The 26,003-nt window shown below is 40.2% G+C and overlaps 1 protein-coding gene and 1 long non-coding RNA gene across 2 annotated transcripts in view; both read right to left on the minus strand.

Annotated features, from left to right (window-relative positions):
* LOC144683112 (anoctamin-7-like) overlaps positions 1 to 8,844 on the minus strand; it is a 48,340-nt gene extending 39,496 nt beyond the window's left edge. Inside the window, exons 1-3 of the mRNA XM_078546130.1 lie at positions 8,747 to 8,844; positions 3,236 to 3,324; positions 1,584 to 1,696 (exon numbers count right to left, since the gene is read on the minus strand). Coding sequence (XP_078402256.1) covers positions 1,584 to 1,696; positions 3,236 to 3,324; positions 8,747 to 8,844 — 300 coding nt within the window. The remainder of the gene's footprint in view (positions 1 to 1,583; positions 1,697 to 3,235; positions 3,325 to 8,746) is intronic.
* A 5,236-nt stretch (positions 8,845 to 14,080) lies between these two features.
* LOC144682458 (uncharacterized) lies at positions 14,081 to 19,562 on the minus strand. Its single transcript, XR_013577038.1, has 4 exons — positions 19,527 to 19,562; positions 18,420 to 18,474; positions 15,799 to 15,939; positions 14,081 to 14,141 (listed from the first exon to the last, which is right to left on the minus strand). It is a non-coding gene; the product is annotated as an uncharacterized LOC144682458 (long non-coding RNA).
* Positions 19,563 to 26,003: the final 6,441 nt, after the last annotated feature.

Raw genomic sequence — 26,003 nt, forward strand, 5'->3', positions numbered from 1 at the left:
GAGGTCAAAGGCGGCCATGTACAAGGGTTGGTGCTGTTCCCTGCATTTCTCTTGCAGTTGCCACACGGTGAAGATCATGTCCGTTGTGCGCGTTAGTGGGCAGAATCCACATTGCAACTCTGGGAGGAGCTCTTCAGCCACAGGGAGAAGGTGATTGAGGAGGATTCTTGCAATGCCCTTCCCTGTGGCCTACAGAGGAATCTATTGCATGCAGCATATTTAATTGGCAGTGGTGGCTCATGTGATCCGAGTAGGTCATATGATGAGAGTAATTGAGACTGGAGCAGTTCATAACTATCATTTGAACTGTGATAAGATTTTAGTGTTGAAATCATTATTTATTTAGCACCGATGTATATTGTGGGGTTGATGGAAATTGTTCTTTGTAGTTGCCGATACCCTGTGCACTGTGAGATTTATGTTTCGAGGAACTTAAACTGATACAATCATTATACATTTTTCAAATGATAATTAATCCTATTCTTGTTAAATACAGCTGATTTATATTTAATGAGTCATATGTTTATTGATATTTAGCTCAGATCCCTCCATTCTGATGTTTGTAGGAAAGCTGCTTTAGTTAAAGTCACCAATGAGATGTTGTGAGATTATGACGTGGAATGTTATCGATCATTCTCCACAGTTCTTGATATCGCTGATCACTGCATTCTCCTTCACCATCTCTCATCTGACTCACTTCCTGAGATGGGTATGTTAGTGGGGTGGTGAAAAAGGCATATGGGACACTTGCCTTTATCAATCGAGGCATAGATTACAAAAGTAGGGAGGTCATGTTGGAGTTGTATAGAACCTTGGTGAGGCCACAGCTGGAGTAGTGTGTGCAGTTCTGGTCGCCACATTATAGGTAGGATGTGATTGCACTGGATGGGATGCAGAGGAGATTCACTAGGATGTTGCCTGGGATGAAACATTTAAGTCATGAAGAGAGATTGGATAGACTTGGGTTGTTTTCATTGGAGCAGAGAAGGCTGAGGGGCGACCTGATTGAGGTGTACAAGATTATGAGAGGCATGGATGGGGTGGATAGGGAGCAGCTGTTCCCCTTAGTTGAAGGGTCAGTCATGAGGGGACATAATTCAAGGCGAGGGGCAGGAGATTTAGGGGGTGGATGTGAGGAAAAACTTTTTTACCCAGAGGGCAGTGACGGTCTGGAATGCGCTGCCTGGGAGGGTGGAGGAGGCGGGTTGCCTCCCATCCTTTAAAAAGTACCTGGATGAGCACTTGGCACGTCTTAACATTCAAGGCTATGGGCCAAGTGCTGGTAAATGGGATTAGGCAGGTAGGTCAAGTGCTTCTCACGTGTCAGTGCAGACTCGATGGGCCGAAGGGCCTCTTCTGCACTGTGTGATTCTGTGCACTGACATCTAAACAAGCAATGGTTCTTTTAAATGGTGAATAAAATCTAAATCTCGGCCACAAAATTATATTTTGCCACTTTGTTGAAAGTCAGTTGCATAATGTACTAAAACTTGAACAACACTATATATTGATTTGTATTGTACTTATCTAGGGATTAATCTGGTTAAGAATTTACAAGTAGCAAAAAGGTGTACCTTTTTTACGTTTGTTCCATAAAACTCAGGTCTGGCTGGCTCATCATTTTCAAAGTTTTCAACATCCCATTCATATACTAGTTTTGCATTAACCCTTTTCCACATTTCCAGAAATATTGTCCCTGAAGGCAAAGCATACTTTTATTCAGCCAAATTGACTTCCAAGACTTACGGCTTCCAATTTGATCACAACAGGAACACAATGGCCAAATTAAAACTAGATTTTCTTAATGTTCAGAGTTTTTATTATTTTAAAATTCAACTTATGGGTGAATGGCTGGACATTTAAAAAATTTAACAAGTGCAACTTGAGATTTTGTTGTTCTAGGTTCACAGTCACATGGAGTTTTCTTCATCAACCCTATTCTTTTATTCCCCTTGCAATTTTCCTTATTTGCCTCAATTTCCTAGAAGCAGGGATTCATGTTGGCATATCATTCCCCTTGTATATATGTGTATCTGTCCAAGCAGGCATGCGGAATCTAAGCAGTGACTACTAGAAGATTACATGGGGGTAAAGAGGCCATCATAACAGAGTGCAATCCTGGTCTCGCTCAAAAAGATGTACTTTCCAAACTTCCCCTTCCTCTACTGAGGAAGCATCTAATATTTGAGGTGTAACCTACATTCCTCAAGAGGCTGACAGACTTGCTGTGTATTAACAATATTCCCTGTTTTCAGTTACTTATCTTTCTCCCCCTGCTGCTGACATCCTTGCACAAATTCACTAATGCAGCCTTGTCTAAAAGGTCATTCTGATCAGAATGATTCAAGTTGTATTAATAGAATCATACAAAGGCAGAATGGCGAATATTAGGTTTTAGATTCTCAGTTCAGCTGATTCTCAGTGGAAAGCCATCTTGGAAGAAGAATGTGCTAAGAAATACTATGTCATGGCATCTGTGCATGACAATGATTTTTTTTTAAGAAAATGCTCCTCTGATCAATATGTTATCTGCAAGATCATGCTGCTCGATTTGGTTCAGAAACTATCGGCACCTTTATTTTGATAAATGATGCAGTACACACTTTCTTATTGTTTTTAAATTTAAAATAATTCAGAATTTTAAATCTTTATATTTTGCCATAGTGCCCGGTACAAAAATAATTACTGAAAAGATTCTACTCTCGTCTTTCTAAATATTGTATTATGTTCATAACAATATTAGCTGAAAAAGTAAGACTTACATAATTAAAGTCCGTAAAATAAGACTATAATTTGGACTTGTATTTCACTGGTTAGCCTGATAATATAGTTGAACAAGGTACATGATAGCTTACCACTCAAGTCACCCAAGGTGAATTGACTGGCCATCACAGGAAACCTGTTCTATTATGGTATCATAGAATGAGGCCATTTGGCCTGTCCAGTCAGTGTCAGCTCTCCACAAGAGTAATTTTACTAGTCCAACAGAATCATAAACTGGAAGGAGGTTACATTTAGTTGCATTGCAGTTGATGCCAACAATGGACAATTCTTGATCAGTAAAAATCAAGATGTGGTTCAAATCAATGCAAATTTAAAATAAGTTATAAAATTTGAATTTAACATATACCAGGCTAAATTCTTCATTACTTCGTTAGCATGAAGTCATTTATGGTGCGAATATTATTATAGAGAATCTCTATAACAGAGTGATTATCATTGACAAATTCCTTACCCCATAGGCAAACAACAAGACCAAACCATGGTGTGGCATCATTATCAAAGGAAGACTGGATTACAGTAAAGAGATCATCTGAAGAAATCCTATGACAAAACAGAATGAGAATAACTGCAAAGAACAATTCAAAATTAATGGTACTGGTTAAAAATATAAACCGGAACAAGAATGATTCAAGTAGGCCACTTTTGGATACTTGTTAAGAAGAAACTGGCAGGAACCACACATCCAATTTTCATGTTGGTTTGAATTTGATCTTTCTGGATTACAATAAAGACAATGAATTTGTATTGGTTTCAAAAAACAAAACATACACGAAAAAAGCCAATCCTCACTATCCACACATTTGACTTTGACGTGGCTTCATACAAGATTTTAAATATGAAGAACATGTGAAATTTAAAGATAGATGCAGGGGAAAAAAGATACAATGCTGCCCATTTTACCTAAACATGTAACAATGTGGTATTGTAGCACTTTCAGTTAGCAAAACATCCCAAAGCATTTTACAGGATTAGGAAGAGATGGAACAACTGGAACAGAATTAAGGGAGGTGACTGAATGTATAGTCAAAGAGGTCATTTTTAAAAACAGGTAAAAGTAAAGTAGTACTAGGTTACATGGATCTGAAAAAAAAGTGCTAGATGTATAATGGCTAAAGGCTCAACCATTGATAAAAGGTCAAGAGCATGTTCACTGATGATTGCATAATGTTAAGCACCACTCACAACTCCTCAGATACTAAATACTAAAGCAGTCCATGCCATATGCAGCAAGACCTGGACAACATTCAGGCTTGGGCCGATATGTGGCAAGTAACATTTGTGCCACACAAGTGCCAGGCAATGAATATCTCCAACAAGAGAGAATCTAACCATCTCTCCTTGACATCCAATGGCATTGCCATCGCTAAATTCCCCATCATCAACATCCTGGGAGTTACCATTGACCAGGAACTGAACTGGGCCAGCCATATAAATACTATGGGGTCAGAGTCTGGGAATGCTGTGGAGATTAGCTCACCTCCTGACTCCAAGGTCTGTCCATCTATAACACAAATGTCAGGAGTGTGATGGAATACTCTCCAATTGCCTGAATAAGTGCAGCTCCAACAACACGCAAGAAGCTCGATATCGTCCAAGACAAAGCAGCCCGCTTGATCAGCACTCCATCCAACAACTTAAGCATTCACTCCCTTCATCACCGATGCACAGTGTACACAATCTACAAGATGCACTGCAGCAACTCACAAAAGCTCCGTCGACAGCACTCTTCAAACCTGCTGCCTCTACCACCGAGGATAAGGGCAGCAAACACATGGGAACACCACTGCCTGCAAGTTCCCCTCCAAAGCCACACACCAGCCAGACTTGGAACTACATCACAGTTCCTTTATTGTCACTGGGTCAAAAAACCTGGAACTCCCTTCCTAACACCACTATAGAGTATCTGCATTAGATGGACTGCAGTAGTTTATAAGTGGCAGCTCACCATCACCTACCCAAGGGCAACTAGGGATGGTTAGCAAATGCTGACCTTGCTGGTGATGCTCACATCCCAAAAAGATGAAAGCAAAATACAACAGCATTGGAAGATGATTTACGTGAAGGTTTTTGACTAGTGACTATTGCAGGGGACAGTGAGGGCAGAATAATAGGAACACAGGAGAAGATACATATCCAGGCCATCACTAAGGCAGGTTATTTCCACTTCCATAACATTGCCCAACTCCACCTCTGCTTCAGCCTAACTACTGCTAAAACACTCATCCGTGCCTTTATTAATCTAGAATTAACTATTCCAGCACACTCCAGGCCAGGTTCCCACAGTCCACGCTTCATAAACTGGAAGTAATACAAAATTCTACCCAGAGATAAAAACAAAAAACTACTGCGGATGCTGGAAATCCAAAACAAAAACAGAATTACCTGGAAAAACTCAGCAGGTCTGGCAGCATCGGCGAAGAAAAGAGTTGACGTTTCAAGTCCTCAGAAGGGTCATGAGGACTCGAAACATCAACTCTTTTCTTCTCCGCCGATGCTGCCAGACCTGCTGAGTTTTTCCAGGTAATTCTGTTTTTGTTTTCCAAAATTCTACCGCCCGCTTCACCAGATCCATGGTATGTATACCCTCTCCAGCTGACCCAACTCTCTCATGGTTTGAATTTCCAATCAGTATCTTCTGCAGCTAATGTGCATTAGTCTCCTGTGTGGGTGATTTTCCATCCCCTTCAAGTTACGTGGGCTGAGCTTATTCTCCCGGCAGTAGGGAAGGTTTAAGAGGATATTTGAGACGTTCAAAATCATACACGTTTGATGGAGTAAATATGACAAAACCATTCCCAATGGCAGAAGGGTCAGTAACCAAAAGATACAGATTTAAGGCGATTTGACAAGAACACCTAGAAGGCGAGGAGGAAACTTTTTTGCTACACAGCGAGTTGTGGTGATCTAGAATGCACTGCCTGAAAAGTGTGATGGAAACTGCTTTTAAAACTCAATTGGATAAATATTTAAAGCGAAAATTCATCTGGCAAAGCTACAACATAGGACTGCTTGCATGCCAAACAGCACTAGCAGCATGCAATAGACAGAGCCAAGTAATCCCACAATCAACAAATCAGATCGAAGCTCTGCAGTCCTTCCATATCCAGTTGTGAATGGTGGTGGACAATTCAACAACTCACAGGAGAAGGCAACTCCACAAATATCCCCATTGTCAATGATGGGGGAGCCCAAACATCAGTGCAAAAAAGACAAGGCTAAAGAATTTGCAATCACCTTCAGCCTGAATTGCTGTGTGCATGATCCATTTCAGCCTCCTCCTGAGGTCCTCAGCATCACAGATGCCAGTCTTCAGCCAATTCGATTCACTCCACATGACATCAAAAAAAACAGCTGAAGGCAAATGCTGCTTCCAGAAATGCTTCCTCAAGGCAAATTATCACAACTACATCAGGGCCACAAGGGTATGGGGTGGATAAGATGCCTTTGGAGGGAGACAGTGTATTGCCTTGGGATAAACAGTGACATTGAAAGACTTAGGAGGCAGTGCAAGGCACACCAAGAGCACCAACCAAGCCAGCACAAAGAACTGCTCCATCCTCATGAGGTTCCATCATACCCATTGCTGAGGATTGCAACAGATTTATTTTACCACCTGAGGCAATGGTTTTCTCTCGGGGCAGAATTTTCCTGTCGGCGATTTGGGGGCGGGGCCCGCTCGCCGACAGGAAAATGACACGGGATGACGTCAGGAGGAACCCCTGATGTCATCCTGGTCCATGTAAATATTGAGGAAGGCGGGCGGACAGCAAAATCAGCTGTCTACCCGTCGACCTGTCAATGGCCAACTGAGGCCATTGACAGGATAATTAAGATAATAAAAGACCTGCCCGTCCAACCTTAAGGTTAGTGGGCAGGCCAGGAACCCCAGAAGGCTTCTGATAATACATGAAACCTCATCCACTGGTGGGATGAGGTTTCATGTCCATTTTTTAAAAATTTTAATAAAGTTTATGTGCTTCTTATTAAGATGTCCCATCTTGTGTGACATTGTCACATGAGGGGGACATGTTAATAATTTTTATAGTTTTCTATTTTTCAAGTTTTTTTACACTGTCAGTAATCTCCCTGAGACAGCACTTAGTCTCAGGGAGCAGGGTGCTCTTTCGCATGCATACGCGAAAGAGCGCACCTTGACAGATGGGGAATCCCTCCCCCCCCGCACAGGAAACGCATAGCTTAATTGGCCCACCCACTCAAAATGGTAGCAACCCCGTTTTTGCGGAGGAGTTTGGCTGCCCGCCCACCAAGGTAAAAGTTTTGGCCTAGGTTACTGACTACATCTCAATTTCCAATCTTTCGATGCTAAGGGACCTATTTACCATGTCGGTAGCAAATATGTTGAGTGCAATCTTTAGTATTTTGGGTTCCCAGGAGGAGGTAGTGTCAGATAATGGTCCATAATATACCAGAAAACCATTCCAAGATGTGTGCCAAGTGGGGTGTAAATCACCTAACAGCATCCCCACATCACCCGAGGTCCAATGGGCTCGCTGACAGGATGGTTCCCACAGTCAAATCACCCATTGGATTCAAGTTGCAATGTTGCATTTACAGGCAACACCATTAGACATGGGATACTATCACCAGCTGAAATCACGCTTGGAAGGCAGGTCAGAACAACATTTCCGGCCAGATTATCACCAATACAGGAAAAATTGGAAAAGGTGAAGTCTACATGATAGGACAGGCATGTAAGCATGGAGCTGCCTCATTTACATATAGGGCAAAAGGCTATAGTCATCCACCCAACAGAAAGAACCTGGTTCCCTGCAGTGGTAGGAAAGATCTGCAATGAGCCAAAGAACAAATCATCGTTTGAGGAGGAATCTATGTCAATTGAGGAAATCATCCAACAAAATCATGCCTAGCACTCCTATAGCATTGAGATCATGTTTACATTCAAGGTTTGAGAGTGGGTTGAGGAAGACAACCAGCACAACGCTCATATGCAAGATACCTGTATGTCTACACTGATCAATCAAGTTGACAATTCCAGATCTCAGTGAGGTTTTACTACTTGTGTGTTTCAAAGACATTTGGATGATGGATGTGAGATTTAACATCTGCGTAAATAGTATTCACAACAATCTTATTCTGTTATGTGTTAATATTGTTTGTGTGATGTCTATTTGTAATGTTTCTATTTAAGGAAAAGGGAGAATGTTGTGATATTGCTTTAATGTATGTGATGCAGTGTTCTGATTACCATATCTCTTATGTAGACAGTTAAAATACATTACCACAGGAAGGTGATGCAAGACATCATGTGACACAGCAGTTTGAGCATGCAGTGTTAATGTATAGCTCTCCTGTAACCCTGTATATAGTCTGCTCTTCATGAATAAAAGAACCCAAACATTTGTTACCAATCACACATTAATGAATAGCAAGTTTCTGTCAGAGGCCAATAACACAACAACACTCACAACAACAAATAGGAAGCTCTAATGAGAAGAAAAACAAACAACAAGAAGGGTGGTATAAACATGATAACTGGAAGCCAAATGGCATAGGTTAAACATTTTCAAATATATATAAAGAAATAAATAGATGGGTTAGAAATATGTTCAAAAATTTTGGATCAGGAGCCAAACACTTACTGAAAATTTGCATTTTTCCATGTCTTAGTAGCACATGTTGTATTGAGTGCTCTCTCAATTATAATTTTCCTTCCTGCAATGTTATTACATACATCTCTGAAATAAAGCAACACAACTTGGTCAACTTTACCACAACATATATTCTGGCTACCTGAGTATCATAATCACTGGCAACAATACTGCCTACTCATAATAGTAATATAGTACAGTACTTGAAAAAGGCTTCTTTGCTCCATTGATTTGGTCACAAAGTCCAGAAATGCTCTCCACTGTGGCTCACATGCTGCTCAATCATTTGCCTTGTCAAATATCCATCCTGCTCCCTTACCAACACACTTCACCTCATTTTACACAAAAGGTAGAAGTTTTCCGACTCAAGAGACTCATTCATTTGAGTCACAGTAGACGTGACTGTGACATTCTTATCTTTGATTACCATGCTACAGCAGGGAAATCTTCATTCGAGAAGGTAGCAAGCAGGTATAGAAAAAGATGCCAGGGAAACGGCAAAGTCTAAAAAACATTTGAAGTTGAAAAATGTTTATTTAATAAAAAAAGTTCAAAGGGGTATCGTTAAATTGAACTAATTGTTGTCACATTACTATAAACTCTAACCAGGGCATGGACCTCAGCTCAGAAAAGAGAATATAATCAAGTTTTTTAAACTTTTTGTGTAGAGGGTGGTGAAATGTGTGGAACAGACTTCCCAGAAAGATCGTGAGATTGGATAAATGTCACCAAGACGACTGGGTGGAACATTTGGGAAAATAAGTGACTGAAGGACACAAAGTGACAGGAGTAATATGAAAATTGAGTTTTGGGGACCCAATTAAAATGGACTGAAAATTACTTGCTGTTCCCAAGCCCTTGTTTTTTTAAATTAAAAATGGTCAGTTTGACGATTGGGTTCCAGAGAAGATGGATGCTGCCAGGTTTCAGACCTACAATGGAGCTCTGGAGAGGTTTGGTAATATCGATGTTGGACTAGAGTTAGTGGCATTGAAGTCTTCCTGGGAAATCGTTTCTTTGGCAGTGAATCTTTGACTGGATTGCTTGTCCTCTATTGTCAAAGTATATCAAGCTGATCACATCCTGTACCTGCAACCCAGTGTAATGGGAAGTATTTCTCAGCAGTCTGTTAGCAAGTGTGTAACTGGCCTGAAAACTGCTGGGGTTTTGCATCATTTTCCCATTAGCTTCGTTCAATCCCATTAAATTTGGCTTATCCAGTATGGAAGGAGGTAGTATGTAGATAGAAATTCCTGCAATTCCTCAGTCATAATGCAAATAATGACGACAAATTTCTCCTACAATTCATCTCTGTCCTAGTTATTAGCACCATTATGCATCTGCCCCACCCCACAGAAACTAAATGGTGGAATAAAAAGAATCAAAACACTATCACAGTTAAACTTTCATTAGATGTCACCCAAGCTGAAATCAAACAACTTGCTAAATCATGAACAATTTTTCAACTTAATTTTCAAGACATTGAAATCTGAAGAAACTGGTTAGCTTTTTGTTGGCATTTAAATCTTATGCTGTTTGGACTAAGCTCATCAGACAAAATCGGATCACAAACATGGTCAGAAAGGACTGCAATCAGAATGCAGACTTGCTCAAGAGTGGTAATCAAATAATGATTAATAATGATTAATATTAATAATAATAATTCAGATTTGAAAGGGGTGATGAGAAGGGTTTGTATATAGGTGTATAGCATTCAGTTCATGTTAGATTTAAAGTTAACAATTGCCCAGAGCTTGATCAATCTTCAGTTAACCAAAGATTTAAGGGACATGGGGATTATGGAGTTGGGTCACCAGGTCAGTTATGATCTCATTTGAGTGGCAGAGCTGCCAGTTCCTATATTAAGTGAACTAGAGAAAAATGGATCCTGATTACTATTTCAAATTAAAACAAGATTAGGAGAGATATATAATCTGGTAAGAATAGTTCATGATTTAGGATCAATGCTGGGAAGCAGCTTCACAGAGTATGATTAACATCTAAAATGGTTTTCTAAAGGAAACAAAAGTTCTCCTCACGCAAGAAGCAATTTGATATTGTGGTGGCAGGAAATTTATGCAGAAGGATGAATTGAAATCAACCAAAAGCTTCCTTCAATTGTACTTACCTTTTGAGATCACGTCACACATTGAATTGAACATTTGTACTGATTATTCTGAATAGTTGTTAGGGACAAAAACAGGATTATAATTTCCTGCATTGCACAGAACACATTCCATGGAAAACCATTTAATAAAGCAAACATTGCAGTATTGCTGTAAAAGACTGCCATAGCTATGAGCTTGTAACAAACTTGTGTAAATACTCATATAGTGCACTATAATTAAAGGAATATATGCCAACATTTATTCAAGCTAATTAAATAGTAAGCATTAAACACTACAGTATCCATTTCAAAGATAAAAACACACAATAAATTTAAAAGTCATGCTCAAAATAAATATACCGAATTCTATTCACAGCTTGGTCTACCACTTCTGCGATCTTGTTTGAAGATAAGCAGAGCTCATTGTAATTATGCCCACGCAAAAAATCATCTAAGTCATTGCTGGCAGTGTTACAAGATATACTAAAAAAAAAAGAAAAAAATCCGTTAAAATTTATAGATTACAGAAAAAAGGAACAGTACATAGATCCCAATCGTGCAGTCACTTTTGCAAGCCTCGAACTTAAATCGCCACACAACAACGTCCCACAAACAAACCAATTATCTGGTTAAGCAAGGCTGGTTGAGGGATAAATGCTGGCGAGGACATCGGAGAATTCGTGTCATGTTATCTTTTACACCCGCTTGAGGGGGGCAATTGGGACTTCGGTTTTATGCCTCATCTGAAAGATAGCACTTCATGAATGGACTGGAGTGTTAGTCTAGAATTTTGTGACCGTTGGCTTTCCATTGCTAGGCTTTGTTATTAATTATCACTTCAAATTTCTTTGATAGAGAAAAAATTACTAGCATCAAAACAGGCAAGGAAGAGTGTTTATCATTTAGTAGCATGCCTTCACATAGAGGATGGAGTTGTAGTGTGAATGCACGAGTCAAATATCCAATTTAACTATAAGAAAAATGAAAGCATGTATAGCAACACGAGTGTGGACCCTACGCCAAATTGGGAACATCAGCCAGGTAGAATCCAATTAATGCTGCTTGGTGTAATGACCCACATGCTTTGGGAAGCCTGTATTTTCTGTATGCGGTGTCTATTTTATGGCTAAAATAGACTGGGAAGAATTCTGAAAGAGGTTCAATTTGTTTCCTGATTATGACATTGTAATAAATGTGTAGTTGTGATATAATAGATTTTGCAAAAGAACAAATGTTTTTTTTAAAATGGACTTAAGGAGCCTTAAAGGCGGCTGCCGAAAGTCCCCTGACCTTTTCCCCTGCAATGTGATTGAGCTTCCAGGAAGCTCCAAGTGGGTTACAAGCAGACATCCTTGAAAAGGCTTTGAAGTTCAATGAGTCCTCAAACAGACAATGGCTTTCCCCAATGTGTGAAAACCTTGACCCCTTTTGAACATTGCACCCTTTTGAACACTGCAGCTGATAAGGGCACTTCAGATTGCTAAATGAGATTACCACTACTTGGAAGATGACTTGGCATTTTATCCAGATCACATGATACAGCAGCCATCTTATATCAAAAGATATAGCAGGAAAATTCAACCTGTGGTGTTCAGAACCCACCAAACCTCCTTAGACAATACCTTCCAAACCCATGACCACTACCATCTAGAAGGGCAAGGGGAAAGGTCACTGTCTAAGACCTTTCTTCCATAGTGCACCGAGGGGCTGGGAATTGTATAGACCCCTCGGGCTGTACGGCTAACAATGAATGTATGCATTGAATACTAATTGTATTATAATTGTATTGAAGTACCTCAGAGTGCAACATGATGTACGTTGATAACTCCAATACCATTGCACTGTCTGACTGTCTGTAATGACCATATTGAAATGACTAATATTCATTGATTGTATAGAAGCACCTCGTGATCCACATGTAAAAGTTGAATCTGATTGTACTTTTTGTGATGGCGATTTAGAAATATTTTGTAATGTTCTTCCAGATATCTTATGAATAAAGTATTTTTTCAAAAAAAATTCTAGAAGGGCAAAGGCAGCAAGCACATGGGATCACCACCACCTGGAAGTTCCCCTCCAAGCCCCACACCATTCTGACTTGGAAATATATCACTGTTCCTTCGATGTCACTGGATCAAAATCCTGACCCTAACAGCACTGTGGGTGTACCTACACCACATGGACCGCAGCAGTTCAAGGCAGTGGCTCACCACCACCTTCTCAATGGCAATTAGGGATGGATAATAAATGCTAGCCTAACCAGCGAACATCCAATGAACGGATATAAAAATAATTTCAGGAAGTTCTGTGCACAATAACTTGCGTACAGTTTTTACAATAGTGATATTGAAAAGAGGCATGGCCACTCAATTAAAATAACAGCAGAATTTAGCCATTTTGGTTATCAAGCCTTCTCCACCACTCAATAAGAACATGGCTGACCTTATACCTCAGCTACCCCTTCCCCCTGCACTATTCACATATCGCTCAATTTCCTTAGTATCCAAAAGTCTTATAGACCTCTGTCTCAAACATATATTCAGCAACTGAACATCCATAGCTCTCCAGGTAGAACATCTCAACCCTGAGTGAAGAAATTTCTCATCATCTCAGTCCTAGGTGGTTGATCGCCTATTTTGAGGCCGAGATATCTAATTCTAAATTGTGTACAGATACATAGTTGCTCGTGTGTCTAATAAATATGAAGTCTGGAAGTGATTGTACCCAATTTAATTTAATCCTTAGGTCAGCCATGGGACTTGTATGCTCTCTTTGTATTGGTTGATATTCTTTTCCTGCAGGTAATTTGTGGTGGGGGGGGGGGGAGATATTTAGTGTAGCTTCCTCAGAGGCACGAGATTGACTCTCATACATAATTTGCTCCAATTGATAGCTGCCCCATTGTCATTTCATTCACGTGAGGTTATAGGTGTGGGGGTGCACAACATTGGAGAATGGACCTTCCTGCAGCTATGCTTACCTGCACAGGTGGGCCTAGATTATAGGGACAAAAGGAGGAGGGAAGAACTGCTGTTTAGAGTTTTTAAAAGAGTTGAGAGAGTTTTGTTATTGTTGCAAATTAATCAGCACTTAGGCCGACTCATTTGTCTCCAATAGTAGTTGTTCTGTTCCAGTAAGTAAGCACCTAGCCTCAGCTCAGCTCCACCAGGGGGCATAATCAAGCTCTCCATGTCATTCCCCTTATAGAATAGTCCATTATGGTACCAAACAAATTGCCTCACAGCAACATTTTCTGGGCTAGAAAATTCTATTTATTCTTAATAGGACTCAATTGTGATCCTTGGAAAACACAACTAATTTAACACCCTATTATACCACCTGGGCATTAGCAGCAGTTCACAAAAAAAAATCACATTCTGCTAAAAAGTAAATGAGAAAGTTACAATACCTGCAATAAAGGCCATAAACGAAAATGCCCACGCCAAGGAGCACAGGAGTAATGAGACTAATTAAAAGCGTTTCCATCACAGCAAAATAAAGTGCGATTTTTTCACCAAAATAATTTCGTATTTTCCAGAGTGGCTGGAATTTTAGGTAGGTGTTTGCCCACAAGTCATTAAGCTCTGTCCGTGCATCCGGAGCAGTTGGTTTGGTATGATCTTCAGAAAGTCAGATCCAGAAAAACGTGTTTATATTAGTAACAATGAGATTTTTAATGAACATTTTAAACCCACAGGTTAACTTGGAATATTATGTATACAGTTTTCTAAAAAGATTTGATATTAATTCTTTTCATGAAGTAAATAGATCATGAGCCTGATACTGTTTCTAAATCCAAAATTGCAGTAATGCATTGTGTTGATAAGGCAAGTTGAAGCTCAATGATTCTTCACATATGGGGCTCCTCATCTCAGCAAGGCCCTTCACTAAAGTGCTCAGCAGACAGGAGGAATCTCCCCACAGGGAAACAAAGTTAAAACAGACCAGAACGTGGGTGAACAGTGATAGCTGAGCACAGGTTATTTTCCAGTTAATGTATGAATACCATGTACTACCTGATTGCAGCTTCTCTCATATAATCTTAGATAAGAGAAGAAATCCATTTTTAACCAGATACATCTATCAGGTTAAAGTCCAGTTTGATTGTATCAGATTATTTGAGGCCAGATGTGGAGCAAAGTTTCCCCCCAATGCCCCTTATATCAACCATTCAACAGAGACGTAGAAAATAGGAGCAGGAGTAGGTCATTTGGCCCTTCACGCCTGCTCCGTCATTCAATATAATCATGGCTGATCCTCTATCTCAATGCCATACTCCTGCGCCTACCCCACACTCCGACACCTTTACAGTCCAGAAATCTATTTCCTTCTTAAATAGAAGAGAAGCAGGAAAAAAAAAAGCTTAGATGGGAAAAGCAAAATAAAAAAGGGGGAGTGAAGACTGAGATTTATATGCACAAAGTATCTAAAGACTGCATATGGGTCTGATTTTCACAGCAGTGGAAGCAAGGGCCATACAATTATTGTTGCAGAAGTCAAAACTTTACTTATGTATCAAATTTTGCACACTGTTTTTCATTGGTTTCTTGCTTCCAATAGAGCTTTTAATGATTGAAAGGAGCTATAAGGTGGATTCTATTTTCTTCAATGATTGAAGCTTGTTCAAGTTTATAATACGTTTTTTGGCAAAGTGACCTTTTATGAACGTAGGAATTAGGAGGTGTAGGCCACTCGGCCCCTCGAGCCTGTTCCACCATTCAATAAGATCATGTCTGATTGGATTATAACCTCAACTCCACATTCCCACCTACCCTAAATAACCTTCCACCCCTTTGCTCATTAAGAATCCATCTCTGCCCCAAGACTCAGTTTCCATTGCCTTTTGAGGAAGAGTGCTCCAAAGACTCTTTACCCTCAGAAAAAAATTCTCATCTGTCTTAAATGAGTGACCCCTTATTTTTAAACACAGTGACCCCTAGTTCTAGATTCTCCCACAAGAGGAAACATCCTTTCCACATCCACCCTGTCAAGACCCCTCAGGATATTTTCTATGTGGCTTCAGTAATCCAGCATGGATTTGTTTGCAATACAACCTTCAGCATCAACATCAAATTTGCAGTCCAATAGCAATATTATAGGAGTTTTGCATTGCACTAATCACTATCATGGGATAGTAGGTTAAAAGAAAAGGCAATTATGACCAAAAGTATTTCTAGCATTTTCTGGTCTTATTTTTAAAAAATTGAAACCCATTAAATTAGATTATTAATCTCCAAACTTCTTGTAGTCATGACAAGTGCATTTTCTTCTACTTACCACTGTCTTGTGGTGATGATTGACTGGAATCCCCTTCAGATCGGCAAACTTTTAAATCATGCAGTATAAAAGCAGATTTAAATGCCTTCTTCATAAGTAAGAATGGGAGAGCTGGAACTTTTCTTGTAACCTTGCGTGTTCCTGTTGTGAGTGTGGAAACTATTTTAATAAAATGCTTATGGTCAGTTAAGAGCTAAATACTCAAATATTTACAGCATGATTTTCTTATTATCATCATTGCGCTTTCCCCAGCTAAGAAGGTTGGTGACATATATTCAAGATTCAGTGGTTGCTGCTGAGTGACTGGCTACTAGAAACCAACACATTCCTGGGAGGCAAGGTTACCCGCCAGGAGAACAGAATTGAAAAATTGCTGCTAATGTATTACTCTGTAGTACATCAACTTTGAATAATATGTTTATATTTCCCACTCTTGGTCCTAATAAAAACTCAAGGTTGTAAAAAAAAGTGTTAAATATGAGGTATAAACACATACTTATCAAGCCAAGGGAAATTTAACATGGATTATAAAATGTAACTTTATACAAATGGAAATTTATTCACAAAAATGTAGTAGTAAATTTTTGATTCCCATTAAGTAGGCTAGTAAATTCTGGGACTGTGAACAATAGCAAAGATGGAAAAAGGAAAAAGATTTACGTGTGATTAGTAATTATTTATTCAATGTACTTATTAACAAACCCAAATCAAAAGCCAAGATTCATGTGGAGGTTACCGATCATTAGTCATCATTTTAACACAAAATGCATTTGAAATACTCTGTATATTGAAAGGATGATGTGTTCAAAAATAACTGAATTTAAGAATCAGTTGAAGTTTCTTCCATGCGAGGCAACAGAATGCAGATCTTGAAATGTTGAAGATTAACATGCTTCCATCTAAGTCTACAACAAGTTACTTGATTTAGAGTGTGAGAACAGGCTATAGGATGATGGTTCAAACTTAACCTGAAATCATGTGATTAATTTCCTCACCCAATTCCCTACAAAACAGTGCACATGAGGAGCAAAAGTATCACATATTGTGTCTATTAGGCGCTTTAAAACAGAGCTGAATAAATACCCGATTCAACAATTGAGCACAATATGGATAAAGAGTAAGGTAGTAAACTATTTTGGGGAAGACAATAGTTCCTGAATTGAAGGATCTAGGAAGTTTGAGCTTTGGGTACAAAACATGATTTGAAAATGAGAAGAAAATGTGAATGTGTAGTTAGTAGACAGTGAAGACAGTAATAGATTTCAAGAACGCCATCAGAGACAGGCTGGTGGAATGTGTGAATACATGGCAGATAAAATTCAATGCAGTGTGAGGTGACACATTTAGTAGAAGAACAGAAGACAATACAATCTAAAATTGTACAATTGTTAAGAGTGGATGCAAGAAAAGACATATAAGTCTGTTTTCTAAGTCATATTTCACCTCTTTTCTATTTTTCCTTAGTTCTGTTGAAGAGTCATATGGACTCGAAATGTTAACGGTGTTCCTCTCCGCAGGTGCTGTCAGACCTGCTGAGTTTTTCCAGGTATTTTTGTTTTTGTTTTGGATTTCCAGCATCCGCAGTTTTTTGCTTTTATCTAAGTCTGTTTGTTCTTCAATCTTCGAAGGTGTCAGGATAGCTTAACAAACAGTTAAAGAAAATGGGATCCTGGGCTTTATAAATAGAAGCATAATAGTACAATGCCCAGGAAGTTTTGCTAAACCTATATAAAAACACTAGATCAGCCCCAGTTAGAGTAATTTTCCAAACCATCAACATCCTAGGGTTAGCACTGACCAGAAACTGAACTGGAACAGCCATATAAATACTGTGGCCAAAAGAGCAGGCCAGAGACTGGGAATTCTGCAGTGTGCAACTCACCTCAATGAGTCCCCAAAGCCTGTCCACCATCTACAAAGCACAATTCAGGAGTGTGATGGAATACTCTTCACTTTCCTGGATGAATGCAGCTTGACACCATCCAAGACAAAACCTGCTTGATTGGCAATCCATCCATCACCTTAGAACATTCACTTCCTCTACCACTGACACAATAGCAGAAATAACACACCAAGCCTCCTTTTGCAACCTCTACTATCTAGAAGGATAAGGGCAAGGTGCATGAGAACACCACCACCTGCAAGTTCCTCTGGAACTGCAGGAATGTGGAAGATCTGGGGAGTAGAACTAACCAGATTGTATTTTTAAGAGCCAGCACTACTCTATGAAATGTTTCTAGGGAACATGGCCATTCAAGAGTGACAACAATGTAGATTTTCCCAATTAGGTTTGCAGATAAAGGCACCATTTACATGGCTGACCCACTAGCTCTTGCTCAGTGTATTCTCTTGCTGCAAAAGAAATCAAGCTGCTTTAGTTCAGAGAGAACAGAGTGTACTTAGACTGTCCTTGTCATACACACTCAATGAGTTTCAAGACCATTTCTTCCTCAATTATGTTAGCCATCTCAAAAATATTTTCAATTTTCTACAGTAATTATAGTTCAAAATCCAACGGCTCTACAGAGTATTTTAAATTGAAACAGCATTGATCACAGGTGTAAACAAAGGAGATTTGGTGATAAAGTATATAGATGATAATAAGGAGGTGCTAAAGTTACCTTCTGCATCATCATTTCTTATTTCTATGGATATGTTTGTGAGGATGTAGTGAACCTACAAAGCAAAACAGAAAAGATTATTTTAATGTGTTCTCAACCAGATTAATTTTACCAATAGAATATATTCCATTTAATATGGGAATATTGTAACTAATGACCATGAATAACAGCTAATAATTCATTCATGTCTGGCATATACAGCTGTATGCATAAGCACAAACAGAAACATCTCTTGTACAAGTTACGTACAAGACTAATGGCATTACCACAACATTTACAATGGGCAGAACTTTATGTCCTATGGGCGGGTGGGCACCCAACCTGATTGGGTGTAAAATAGCACACGATGACATTGGGTGAGCGTCCTGACAATATTACGCACTCGCACAATATTTCAGTAGGCGGGCACGCGCGAGATTTGGCAGCGTGCCAGCTGACAACTGAGGGGCCTATTAAGGCCATTAAAGTAGCAATTAAGCCCGCTGCCCCAAAATTCCTGTCCAGTGGATCTATCCCCAATCTCAGTACCATTACAGCAGAATGTTCAGTTCCACCTTTTGCCATCTTGAGGCTCAATTCCCCCACTGCTATCTTTGCCAACCTCTCGAGTTCCACACTTCACAAATCCTAAACTCATTTAGGTCTTTGTACTCAGCATCATATTCTGCACAAAGCCCTGTTCACTCATCACATAACATATCATCTAAATCCTGGATAGATTTGAGCTGCAGTGTCAGACTGCCCAAATGTATTTCATGTTGGGCTATGATTCATCTTTTGTTTTCATAAAAACAACTGATTAGTATTAACTTATCAGCACAAAATATAAATGCTAACGTTACATTCAAAGTATTTAGTATTATGTACAGTAAGAACTGCAGGCTCAGCTGTTAACATTTGCACCCTCCAGGTGAGTTTAAAGTTATAGCCTTCACCTATTAATGGAAGCATTCTGGTTTGTGCGAGGTTCATCTACATTTGTGATTTGATCAATAATGCATTGATCACTGGCACTTAAAAAAAAATAAAATTCAACATATAATAGATGATTAATCTGAAATTTAGTCCCACAATTCAAGAATTTATCATAACAAAATTCTGCATTACAATTAGAGATCTCAAGGCAGGGCGAAAAAATGTTTCTTCATTTTCAATTCCTCGAAACAGATGTCTTTTGTTATGTTCATAATGTGCACTGATAAAGTTGACCACAACTTCAGTTGTGAAACGAGCCATGAATCTTTGTAAACGTCCAGGCAATTTCACATCTACACCCTTGAATAGAACAAAAAAAAAGTCCATTAGCTATCTGAGTACCTGCTATCTGCAAGGCATGTCCTTTTGCTGTTGTTTTAGGAGCAAAACTATGGTCATTGCCTTATGGGTCGAGACCATAAAAGTGACTTCCACTTAAACAGCAGTGCAATACCTACCTTTCAGGCCTTAATCAAAACACCCATGATTAATTACAGTTCACCAATGTAATCAACCAAGAAATTCATCTTTTTATCACCACAGACAGAATTCATCCAATAATCCACATAATAATGGTCAGAACCGCATGTCCTATGGCTCATAAAATGAGGTGTGTGACTCATTACACAGAAAATAGTCCAATCCCTTAATATAGGGATAAAGGCATTGTCATTGTCCTTTGGATATGCTGAGAAAACTACTTATTGTGTAGGTCTATCCATTACTAAATCAAAGAAGTGTATTTCCTTCTGTGCTAGAATCTATAGGTAGCTTAACCCATATCAGATAGAAAACAACCATATTTTGGTGATCTGCGCTTCAATACCAACTCATGATCAACACTTTGGGCTAAGCTTCAAAATCTGTGGGGGTATCCTATCCACGAGAAGCAAAATACTCCAGGGGCAGAATTTTGCCGTTGGCAAGCAGGGGGTGGGGCCCGCTCGCCGACATGTAAAATGACGCGGAATGATGTCGGGCGGAACCCCCGACGTCATCCCGCCCCATTTAAATTTTCAGGAAGGCGGGGGTGCAGCAAAATCAGCTGCGGGCCCGCTGACCTGTCAATGGCCAATTGAGGCCCTTGACAGGATCATTTAAACAATTAAAAAAAGGACCTGCCCGTCCAACCTTAAGGTTGGTGGGCAGGCCAGGAGCCCCGGCGGCAAATAGAAAAAACATGAAACCTCATCCACCGGGGGGGATGAGATTTCATGCAGGGTTTTAAAAAGTTTAATAAAGTTATAGTGTAAATTATGAACATGTCCCATCGCATATGATATTGTCACATGAGGGGGACATATTAGGGAATTTTTTTTCCCCCTATTTTTAATCTTTTTCAAAGTGGTAGCAATCTCCCTGAGGCTGCACTTTGCCTCAGGGAGATGTGTGCTCTTTCGTGCGCATGCGCGAAAGAGCGCACTCTCGCTTTTGGGGAATTCCCCCCACCCGCACAGGAAATGCATAGCGCTTCCCGCCGAACGTCACACTGGGCGGGCCTTAATTGGCCCACCCACGTAAAATGGCGGCGGGGCCCGCTTCTCCGGCGGGGATCGGCTCCCCACCCGCCGGAGATTGGTTCGAGCCCACCCGCCCGACAGGCAGAAAATTCTGCCCCAGGTGTTAGAAATCTAAAACAAACACAATGCAAGTCAGGTAGCATCTATGGACAGAACAAAAGTTAACATTCAGAGAGAGCTACAAGTTTGAAGAGCAGGTCTATTGTACATGAACAGCATGTCTTTTAAAAAGAACAGAACAAAGGATGAAGAGAGAAAAACACAAAAGGAAAAGACAGAATAACCTGTAATTGCTTAGGTGGAAAATGAGAAAAAGGAGATAGGAGAGAAATCAAAGGCATGAGATGTAATCTCCACCCCACTCTCCCCAACATTCTTAGGACTGTAGAGCACTGTACCACTGAACTAATGTACACAAGCACCAGAAGAGATACAGAGCTACCTCTAATTTCAGCTGCAAGCAAATTCCCAGCATACAGACCATGGAGAGTCTCTGCTTGCTGAACACATATTGGCAGGACTGTGAGATGATGGCCAGCCCAAAAAGAAACCAAAAAAAGGTGTGGAAGTCTATCAAAAAGAAAAGTGCTAGAGCACCAACAATTCCCATAGGTTATAAAAACTAAAAAGATGCTGGAAATGCTCAGTCTGAAATGTCAACTCTGGCCAGAGAGTTTTCCAGAGCCATCATGGTGGGTTTACCCACAGCAGATGCGGTGAGTCATTCAAATGCCCATCAACGTCGGCGGGACTGGAACATCCCATCGGGTCGGCGGGGGGGGGGGGGGGGGGGGGGGGGGGGGGGTAAAATTCCAGCCTCTCTCTCTACAGATGCTGCCTGACCTGGAGTATTTTCAGCACTTTTTCTTTTTATTTCAGATTTCCAGCATCCACAGTATTTTGCTTTTGAATTCCCACAGGTTGTAGCTTCTATGCAGTGTTTAGCTGGAAAAGATGGCAAAAATCCGAGATTTACTGCTATCGTTATTTATAAAATGCATGGTGACTAAAATTACATGGAAACATCCAATTAATGTTTTGATCCAGACAGAAATTGTTGCCTATGTAAACCTAAAATTAAAACATAGGAAACTTCGCCTCAATACAACCCAACTGAAATTTTATATCTACTCATTCTGAATGGCAGCACATCATTGTTAAACTATGATCATTTGAGAGTTATCAGTTACAATTAAGCACCTGTTGAATTTCTAATCACCAGATCATCAATGGAGATGAACTGGACTTAAACACAAGTAGCATGATACAAAAGATTTGCTGATAACAAAAATGGAGGTTTGACAAAACAGCAAAGTGGATTGTAAGAGGTGTCAAGAGGGTATAGGCTGCTAAGCAGAATGGGAGGATTACCATTAATTATAATTTAACATGGAATGTGAGATAATTAAAGGAAAAATGAGGAATGGGAGTACAATGGAATTTAAAAGACACTGAAGCTTGCAGAAGCTTCTATTCTCTACTTCAAACCGTCTTCTTAAACCCCTCTTCCCCACCCTCACCTCAAACAAGTGTCCAGAGCTCCTGGATGTTGTATGTTCAGTGGGTCACATGAAGAGGTTCTGAGTCTTGTATGGTTTAACAAATTGTTAACACATAACTGTGCACATATATACAGGGTATAGTTCAAGCTAGGAGTGAACTCCATGCTTGCTTCCATACAGGTCTCTGTCCAGTCCACAACTCACCCTCATCTCAGGTCATGTGTCTCTTTACATCACACAGTGGGCAGTACTGTTTCCCAGTCCCACATTAACCCTGGCTATGGCAGATACCCTTAGTAACAAAGGGATCCATTGTAGAATAAAATTAAGACCATGTGATTAGTTGCCTTTTTCACATCCTTCTCTTCCCCTCACCCAGCAGACCAAACTTTCTCTAAAGATCTCCTAGGCTCTCACCCAAACATGCATCTTTCCCATTGTCCCTCATGCCCTCTGAGCATACCTTGTTTATGAGAACCATCTACTACTCCCTCGACCCTATCCCGCTAAATTACTGACCACCCAACTTCCTAGTCTGGTTCCCATGTTAGTTGATATTTGGTGGCTCTCTCTTTAGATACTGTCCCTCCGTCCTTCAAATCCATCATCACCCCTCACCACCGCCGCTCCCCCACCAAAAAAAAAACATTTTTAATCTCACCATCCGGCCTCATCTATAACCTCCCTTTCCTCTGCAAAGTCCTTGAGCATTTTGTTACCTCCCAAATCCATGCCCATCTTTCCCAGAACTCCATGTTTGAATTTCTCAAACCATTTTCTGCCCTGTCACAATAACGAAAAGGCTAAAGTTACAAAAGTCATCCTATGTCACTGTGACAGAAGTAAACTATCCCTCCTCATTCTCCTCAACCTGTCTGCATGACATGACTGGCCACACCATCTTCCTCCAATGTCTTTCCACTATCGTCTAGCTGGGTGGGACTGCACTTGCCTGCTTTCATTCTTGTCTTTCTAATCATAGCCATAGAATAACCTGCAAAGGCTTCTCTACCCACTTCCACACCATTACCTCTGGAATCCCCGAAGGACCTATCCTTGGCTCCACCCATACCCCCGCCACATTATTCATCTACATGCTAACCCGAGTGACATCATTCAAATATTGCAGCAGTTTTCACATGCAAGCCAATGACACTTTGTTCAACTTCACCACATCTCTCAACTCATCCGCCATCTCAAATTATTAGACTGCATGTATTGGAGGCACAGAAATTTCCTCTAACTAAATATTGGGAAGGCTGAATCCATTGTCTTCAGTCCCTGCTACAAACTCCATTCCTTAGCTACTGACTCCATACTCCCTGGCATCAGTCAGGATAAAATCAGTATGTTTGCAATCTTGGTGGCATACTTGACTTCAAGGGGAGCTTTCAAACCCAAATCCATCATCAAGACTGATGTCCACCTCTGTAACATTGCCCAAGTCTGCCCCAGCCTCAGCTCAGCTGCTTCTAAAACCCTATCCTTGTTTTTGTTCCCTCTATGACCATTTCAATGCACTCCTGGCCAGCCTCCTATCTTTCATCCTTGGCCCTCTGCTGCCCCTGTCCTTACTTGCACCAAGTTCCATTCCCCCATCACTCCTGACCAACACTGACTCCCGTTCAAGCAACACCTTGATCTTAAAAGTTCCCATACTGACTTTCAAAACCCTCCATGCCTCATCACTCTCTCTAATCTTTTCCAAATCCACAACCCTCCAAGATATCAGCACTCCTCTAATTCTGGCCTCTCGAACATCCCCAATTTTAATTGTTTCACATTTGGTGGCTATGCCTTCAGCTGCCTAAGCTCTGGAATTCCCTTCCTAAATCTCTCCCCATCTCACCTCTTTCAAGATGCACTTTAAAACCTACCTCTTTCACCAAGCTTTTTGCCATCTGTCTCAATATCTCCATGTCAAATTTATAAGATTCCTGTGAAGTGCCTTGAAACATTATGTTAAAAGATATTAAATAAATGCAAGTTGTTGCTGAAATGACACCTTGGGGGACAAATACACAAGTCCTTGAAAGTGTGTTTAAAAGTCAAAAGAATAAAAGATTAAGGAGATTAGGATTAATTCACAGAAGGCCTTGGTTATGTTACAGTTTGATCACTATCTTTGTGCACACTATTATAGAAACAATATTGAGGCCAGGCAGTGCACATTGCTGGCAAATCTGTGCCAAGAGAAACTATAGTTACTAGAAGAGAGACTTGAGATAGCGGGATTGACGACAATAATCTTTTCTGATCTTGTGTATTCTTTAAATTTCAGAGCACTTGCAGCAGAGCACAGGCCAAGAGACAATTTAATGGAGCTTTTTAAAATTGAGAAGGGGCTTGCTTGCATGCTCAATTTGTGAGGAGAAGAAAGTTAAGTGAAAGTTCTATACTCAAAAAAGGGTTGTTGCAGCATGGAAATCTTTGCTTCAAGGAGTAGTTAAGGCAGAGAACGTTGTTTAAAGTAAGCAAAAATTGAATTCATTAATTGGATGCATTTTTGAAACAGAAGAAAATACCGGGCTACGAGGAAAGAAAGCATGGCAATGGTGGTTAGTCGCGAATTGCTCTTGCAATCTTCACGTTTACTGTGTAAAAAAAAAGTAAATCTACAGTCTGTTCCCAAACCAGAATTTCTCAAATGTGATTTAAAAACACTTTTGGAAGGTTAGATATGCCTAAAGTCTAATATGCAGGCTGTCTCCTGCATGGCATACACATAGCTGACATAAACAATTGACCAGATGGCCTCCTTCCATTATTGTAAACTAAAGCCAGGTGTCTCCTTAATTGAAATAGGTTCATGGTGTGATAAGCCAAATCAGGGTCACTCCACATTGCGTAAGCACCTCCAGCCACAGGGGATCTAGACACAGGTCTGAAATAGGTAACCCTGCTCCTAGGTTAAAGAGCCATGTTATAATTGAGGGATTTCAAAAAGAGATAAGACTTCTTTGGAGATGGGAGGACTTTAATTTTGAAAGTTCTTGTTCATATATCCAAGGATTTAATTGTCATCCACTGCATCAGGAAACATTACAGAAGTTGGACTTGGTGCCAGTTGGCTCAGCAGTGTTTTTCGTACATGTTTATACATCCAGACTTCAAGTTTCTGTAGCTTCAACTATTTTACTACACCCAAGAGCTTCATTAGGATGTGTTATGCGTTGCGGGTTCCTCAAAGTCATGTATTAAAAACAAGCTCAAATGAGTGTCTTTGTCCACCCAGTAGCTTCAGAAGAGATAGAGTAATCACCATAAAACAAGACAGCTTTCACATCACTTGTAGCACCAGCCATGTCTCAGTTGGTCGCACTCGCCTCAGATTCACAAGGTTCCAGCTACAAGTGCCTCTCCAGGGCTTGCGCACAAAAACCAATGCTGACACTCCAGTGCAGTACTGAGGAAGTGCTGCACTGTTAGAGGTGCATCTCTTGGATGAGCGATTAAACAGAGTCCCTACGTGCCTGTTCAGGTGAATACAAAAGGTCTCATGGCGCTATTTTGAAGAAGAGCAGGGGAGTTATCCCTGATATTGGGTGATATTTCTTCTTCAAAGATGATGACAAAAACAGATTACT

The sequence above is a fragment of the Cetorhinus maximus genome, chromosome 7, assembly GCF_964194155.1.
Source record: "Cetorhinus maximus chromosome 7, sCetMax3.hap1.1, whole genome shotgun sequence".
Lineage (NCBI taxonomy): Eukaryota > Metazoa > Chordata > Chondrichthyes > Lamniformes > Cetorhinidae > Cetorhinus > Cetorhinus maximus.